This window comes from Galeopterus variegatus, unplaced genomic scaffold (assembly GCF_000696425.1).
Source record: "Galeopterus variegatus unplaced genomic scaffold, G_variegatus-3.0.2 Scaffold6278, whole genome shotgun sequence".
Classification (NCBI taxonomy): domain Eukaryota; kingdom Metazoa; phylum Chordata; class Mammalia; order Dermoptera; family Cynocephalidae; genus Galeopterus; species Galeopterus variegatus.
Genome location: NW_007732389.1, coordinates 97,836 through 104,850, shown reverse-complemented (window position 1 = coordinate 104,850; position 7,015 = coordinate 97,836). Strand labels below are relative to the sequence as shown.

General features: G+C 41.4%; 1 protein-coding gene across 2 annotated transcripts in view; it reads right to left on the bottom strand.

The window, feature by feature from the left end:
- The window catches only part of LOC103606086 (ral guanine nucleotide dissociation stimulator-like 1), a 58,562-nt gene that overhangs the window by 21,416 nt on the left and 30,131 nt on the right, over positions 1-7,015 (bottom strand). The window contains exon 3 of one of the 2 annotated variants that reach the window (XM_008590682.1): positions 2,328-2,377. The exons of the other annotated variant lie outside the window; for it this stretch is intronic. Coding sequence (XP_008588904.1) covers positions 2,328-2,377 — 50 coding nt within the window. The remainder of the gene's footprint in view (positions 1-2,327; positions 2,378-7,015) is intronic. 2 annotated transcript variants of the gene reach the window in all.

Below are 7,015 nucleotides of genomic sequence, written 5' to 3'. Positions count from 1 at the left end.
CATCGCTTTACTGACAAGATCACGATACTGAGGCCACAAAAATGTTTCATGATTGTTTTTTGGTCAATCCTTCTCCCATTATAATTCAGCTTTTTCTAAGAAAACATGTCTGACTCCTATGGGGCAAATATCTAAAATTCTGCCCAAGTGTCCCAGCGCTGGAATTTCCATTTTGGCATGAGAAGGGAGAGGAGAAAGAGAAGGTGAGAGATGAAATATGCCATATTTCAATTCTGTTTCCACTCATGGAGAAATATATTTGCACCTTCTAAAACATAAACTGTTAGCAACTTGGGTGTTTCTAATTTGAAAAAAGAAAATTCTTCAATCAAAATAATAGTTCAGTCATCTGATACTTTAACGGGGAACATACTAAATAAACAGCCTCGTTAGAATGAAGACGGTATGGAGTCCTCCTCCAAGACGTGCTCAGAATTCAGTACATCAGTTCTCAGGCATTTTGGCCTGAGGAGCAAAGTAAATAGTGAGGACTATTCTAGTGGCTGACTCCCTAAGAAAATCTGAAACCCATATCCAAAGTTTTACAGCCTTTAAGAAGGTACACATTGTTATCCCTGCATTCATCCCAAAACACCAAGAGTAAATTTTATACTCCCTTTCAAATGCCCTGTGACCACTATCCAGAAACAACAACAAACCACCATAGCATAGGAAATCCCATGTGCTGACTCACAAATAAGTTCTGCTCATCTCCCCTCATTACCCAAAGGCATACATTAAATTTCCTTACCACGCAAAGAAAAAAAATCCAGTCTCTCAGTAGAAAACCTATATGCGACGACACACAGCAGAGCACTATGGTAAGGCCAGTACCTCTGAGTATAGTGAGCTATTTACACATGGGACGTTCAGAGATGTAGGGCAACGTCTACAGAAAACTCTAGGGCCCGTGATGTCAAGCTCAGCATGAGCTTCTGCTTTGCGTGAACTTCTACTTTGGGTGCAAACTCACTCCGAGCTTCTGCTTTGTGTGAACTTCTACTTTGGGTGCGAACTCACTCTTTTGCTAGTTACAGTAGCCAGAAAAATTACAGGATGCCCAGGGAATTTTTTTTTTTTTGTCTTTTTCATGACCGGTAAGGGGATCGCAACCCTTGGTGTGGTGTCGCCCACACCGCGCTCAGCCAGTGAGCGCACCGGCCATTCCTATATAGGATCCGAACCCGTGGCGGGAGCGTCGCTGCGCTCCCAGTGCCGCACTCTCCCGAGTGTGCCACGGGCTCGGCCCAGGAAATTTTAATTTCAGATAATTAATGAATAGTTTAATAATTTTGGGGGCATAGGAATGTCTCATGCAGTATTTGGGATCTACCCATACTAAACAACTATTTGTTATTTATCTGAATTTCAAATTTAACTGTGTGTCCTGTGTTTTTATTTGGTAAGTCTGACAACTCTATGCTAGCTGCATATAGAAGGTACAGAATGGATGTCTCCTTCATTTATTCATCTACTTACTCAGCCATACATGAACTAAGCAGTACTATGTGCCAGGCATTTTGCAAAGTACTAGACATATAAAGGTAAACAGCAAACAGTTCTGACACCCAAGTTGTTCAGTCTAGTAAAGGAAACAGATGCAATAAAAATCCATTACAACGCACATGAGCTATCATTGCACATGAGCAAAATGGTGGAGAGATAGGCAGGCTATCATGGAAGCACCAAGAGGGAGCCAGTGTAGAAGAGGTGTCAGAAAAGGCTTCCTGAGTAGGTGGTGCCTGCACTGGCTTTTAAATTATAAATGGCAGTTAACAAAGTTGGAGAGTGCACAGCAGGCAGAGAGACCGACAGAAACAACGTCACTAAGAAGAAAGAAGTGTGAGGGGTATTGGGGCTCAGAAAACAATACCCCAAAGTATGGTGCTTTGGCATGCTGAGCATTTTGAATCATAGGAGACTGGAAGGCCTCAGAAGCAGCCTCAGAAATGAAGCCTCTCTCTGACCTTCTCCTGCCCTCCTGTCTCCTGCCCCTCTTTGTCTACTGAAGTGAGTCATAGAAACCAGAATTCCTCCTTCCCCAAGGCTGCATTGTAGAAACTAGAACCCCTCTCTCCCCCAAAGCAAGCCATAAAAACCTAGAAATATAATTCTTACTTTTCCTTGCCTTTCTGTGTAGGAGCTGGCCATAAAGAAATTCTCTGACCTATCTTGTCTGACGGTAGGTCATAAGACCCTTGTTTCAACAAAGTCTTGCCCCATACCCCAGGGAAAGGAATGCTACACAGAGAGGTCAAGAAGAATCTGAACATACAGGCCTTGCTGGTTTCTCCCCTCCCCCTCAGTTTATTCCCATTAGATCATACCTTTTTCATCCAATCAACATTTCTGCATGGCTGTTCATTCTTCGTTGAATCTAAGCATAAAAACAGACAGTTTTCCCTGAGTGTTTGGGTCTTCATTTCTGAAGGCTCCCATGTCATGTAAAATTCTGATTAAATAAATTTGTTATGCTTTTCTCTTGTTAACCTGTATTTTATAATAGGAGTGTTGGCTAAGGCCCTACAAGGAGAAAACATGTGGCCGTTGGCTATGGCCCTACAAGGAGAAAACATGTGGCATGTGGTTGCAGGAGCAACACAATAAAGGAAATGAATGGCTTGGCAAGAGAGTCAGCCTCCCTGATTATGGAGGACTTAGGCTGCATGCTAAGGAGCTAAGACTCCATGTCCTATAGGAAACCAATGAAAGGGTTTAAAGCATGGTCACAGAAATCAATGTGAAGGGGAGGTTGGATGGGGACAGTTTTAAAGTTGGGAAACCAGTAGGAAAGTTGTTGATACTTCAGGTGAACAACTGTAAGGGCCTTAACTCCTACAATGATAATAGGGAAGGTGGCAGATGGAAGGGACACATTTAAGAAATAACCAGAAAGAAAACTTTCAAGACTTTAGTGATTAATTGAAGGTACGGGATAAAGATGAAGGAAAAGAAAGAGTCAGGGACCTTTACCTGGTTTCTAGTGTGAATGACTGGAAAGACAGTGGTGTTACTCATATGACAGGAAACTGAGAAAAGGCAGTCAGATTTTTGTGGGGCGAAGGGACTGAATTCCACTTTAGAATGTGAAACTTGAGGTACCTTGGGGACATGCCAGTGGAACAACACAACAGGCAGTTAGAATCTAAAAGTTGGGGAGAAGGGACTAAGATTGAAATATGTGGAAGTTACATCAATTAAAATAGAGTCACTCTTCCAGGAAGAATATGTAAAATGGGAAGAGAAGTAGCCTGAGGTTGGCATCTGGATGAATAGAGAAATTAAAAGGGCCCCAAGAGGAAAGATGGCAAGCACTAGAAGAGGCACATGCAAATGTGACAAATTCACACATCATCTGATCTGCAGTAGCACTTCTAGGCAAAGAATCCAGAAATCTTCACTGCCAGATTCATATATATACCAACATACGCACCTTCCATCTAATTATGCAAACAGATCAAAGCCTACCCAGCACTACACTGGAGCCAGCTTGTGCCTCCTGTAAGAGCCAACTGTGTGCACACCTTCTTAACTATGTTCAACTGCATCATGTTGGTAGTGTGAATTCAGCCATGGTGGGAATACTTACACCAGGGAAATTAGCAGACACTACAAATCAGGACTTTTGTTCTGGAGAGCCAGTTTATCAGCATAATACTGCCTCAGACTGTTTCAGTGGTAAGTTCAAGAGTATCCTTCATACTGGTTAAACATTTTTCTCTTTCTATGTCCAACCCAGTTAAAGCATTTGTGCTGTCACTATGATTTTGACCTTATAGAAGATGGAAAAGTATGCCTCTGAACTAAGCATGTGCATGACAAACAAATGTGCCCCCCAAAAAGTCACAAGTTCCTCAAGAGTTGACCTTGCTTGAAGCCACTCATTAGAATGAAGCTACATGGTCAGGTTTCTATAATGAGTATCCTTCATCCTCAGGAAAATGCTGAGGGAGTCGTAATAACAAACAACAGCCAGTGTTTTATCACACAGAAATCCCATCCCCCTCAGTCATCCTGTCTCAGCAGGGTTTCCTAGATCACCCCCCATAGAGTCCAGGAACCCTCCTGGAGGAAACAGGAAGTTGTGTTTTCCATTCCCTGAAATACAGTAGTACTCCTGGCAACTTGGTTCAACGTTAATCCGGAATACAAATCCCTATTTTCTCTAACACAAATCCCTATTTCTGACATTCTGGTTATCCTTTAAGGATTCCAAAGTCTCCCAGGAGATAGATTCAGAAATCAACTGTACATTAGGAACTTTGCTGACCACATGTTTCAAACAAAATAATTTCACTTTTATACGTATGATATTTTTCTGCTTGAAACTCAGAATGCTAATGATTAAGGTGCTAAAAATTAAACTGGATTCTATTTCCATTTCTGAGACCAACTTACTATGGAACCTAGGGCAAAAAAAGTTTCAACACCTTGATCATCTACTTTACAGAAGGAAGAAATCACATCCTATCTATTTTGAGAAGTTCAAGGATTTAGAGTTACATGGAGGGAGGGGAGTTTGAACTAAAATAGTCACAGTTGCATTTGCCAAATGACATCACAAATTGTCATGTACAGTTTAATATCCAGAATGAACTTCCAAAATTCACAACTCCCTCCTTTTTCTTTTCAGAGCCTTAAATGCATATCCTGAGGTCACAGGTTATCAGGTGCCCTGGCTTTCTGGAATTTATTCTGTTTTTGTGCGGTCCAGCCAACCTCTGTCTGTAAAGGTCAGCAGGAGGTAGTGAGCTTTTGTGTGACCTAATATTTTCTGTGAATGAAGCCTGCTATGAATGGAAAGCCTTGCCCACAGCCCAGAGTTTTCTCAGCATGCCATAAATCCCACTGACAGCTCCATGGAGCTTTATCTCCTTTCGAGACTTCTAAGTACCCCTTCGCCAATCCTCAGCTGGGGGGTGGCAATTGCCTGATGTTTCCAAACTTAAAAATAAAGTGATCAGTTTGATTCTTACTTAGTATTCCACATTAAGGAATCTCTATCCTCACCCCACTTTCCTATGGGATTAGTTCAGTTCTAAGCAAAGTAAACATTTAGTTCCCACCATTATCATCACCTACTATCGTAATGATCAAGCATAAAAATCAAAGCCCTGTTATCAAAATGTCAAGAAAATCATTACTCCCCTGGACTTAAGAATACAAGTAATGATGTTGTCTAGCATGCTCCTTTTCCCCTTCAAAACTAAATCTTTAAAGTTCTAAGTGGACTTATAAATTCCAACCTAAAATGTAGCTTTATAGTTCACTCGAAGCTCTGGGACATAGGGCCTCTGGCAAGTACTCTATCCCTCAGCACTGTGTTTGGCAAAGGTAATATTCCTAGATCATGGATCGCTACTGATAACTGGCTGCCAGCAAAGCAAGCAGGTATCTTTCAAACAACATATCATCAGGTGATCGAACCTAGGGCAAGGTATGAAGAACAATTTAGTTTATCATGAGTATATCTGTCTGAAAGACACACTAAAGAAAACTGGCTTTTTTTTTTTCTTAATAGGTTTTCCTCTTCATAAGTTGTAAGCTAATTCTAAGAAAACCATCCTTCTGCCCTAAGTGAAGAGGAAGAAAAGAGAGGGCTAATACGTACAAGTATGTATTGAGCATTCACTGTGCGTCAGGTGCTCGATCCTTAAAACAACCCTCCAGTATAAGAATTATTTCCACTTTACTTAAGGAAACTGATGTTTGCAGAAGGGAGGGGTCTCACCCAAAGTTACACAGCCAATTGGCATAAGCATCAAAGCCAGGGTATAAAACCAGCCTTGTTTTTTTATCATGGTGTGTTGCCTAAAAACACAAAGTGATACATACAGTATTGGGTACTCGGTCTCCATATCTGTACACCCAAGACTATCAGAACTCAATAGTTCAGAATCTACATACTTCATAGGAGTGTTGTAGGAGAGAGACAAAATTAAATAGATAAGGGCATGTTGAATGATTACAAGCTATTCAGCATTCTACAAATAAAATAAAATATTGCATTTAATATTAAAATCCTTGCCTTTCTTTCACTTTCTTTCCCCTACCCCAACTACTTTCACCAAAAGTTAGGTCTTATTACATCAAATGCTTTGTGGTATTATCCTCCTCCCCTCCTGACACAGACTGAAATCTTTAACACCTAAAGGTAAAAAATGTTGTTTTAGTGCTAAAGACCCTCTTTGGAGGAAAATGAAATTCCTTCTCATTATTACAGTTTCTTAAATGAATAAATTAAATCTAAGAAAGACAAGTGATTCCACCCAAGGGCTCAAAAGAAGCCAGAACAATGTCAGAAGCTGGATGAGGGGCTGCAGGACAAAAGAGTAGGAATCCCTGAGGAGCACTGGTGTTCTGCTCTGATTTCCAGATTATTAATTAATTTTCTTACCTGCTAGGTTTACAAATCTACCCTCTAGTCAAAAGACAGTTTCCTTCTATTTTTAGAAAGAAAAGGAAAGGAAAGCAAAATAACAATATAATCGCTTGTGGGATACAGCTAGACAAAGGGGTAGGTTTGTAAATTCTGAAACTTAGAAAAATAAGCAAAAAAGGTAGAGTATAGAAAGGACCGATAGCTGGCAAAAACATAGATCCAATTTCTCCAAATAAACAAAAACTGAAAAAACAACCATTTTGTTCACTAGATATATATTTTTTTTTCCCTTTTTTTTGTGTGTGTGTGTTTTTTCGTGTCCGGCAATGGATCGCAACCCTCAGTGTCACGCCTGTACCGGAACCGGGACCGGCAACGGGATCGCAACCCTCGGTGCTGCGCCCACACCTCGCTCAGCCTGTGAGCGGGAACCGGTCTGTATGTGGGATCCGAACCCTCGGCAGGAGCGCCGCTGCACTTCCCAAGCGGCGCACTGTAGCAGTGCGCCACTGGGCCGGCCCCTTGTTCACTAGATATATTAATGGTCAAAAATATATGTAAAAAGATAGGCATGTTGGGGCCGGCCTGGTGGCGCACTGCTACAGTGCGCCGCTTGGGAGTGCGGTGGCGCTC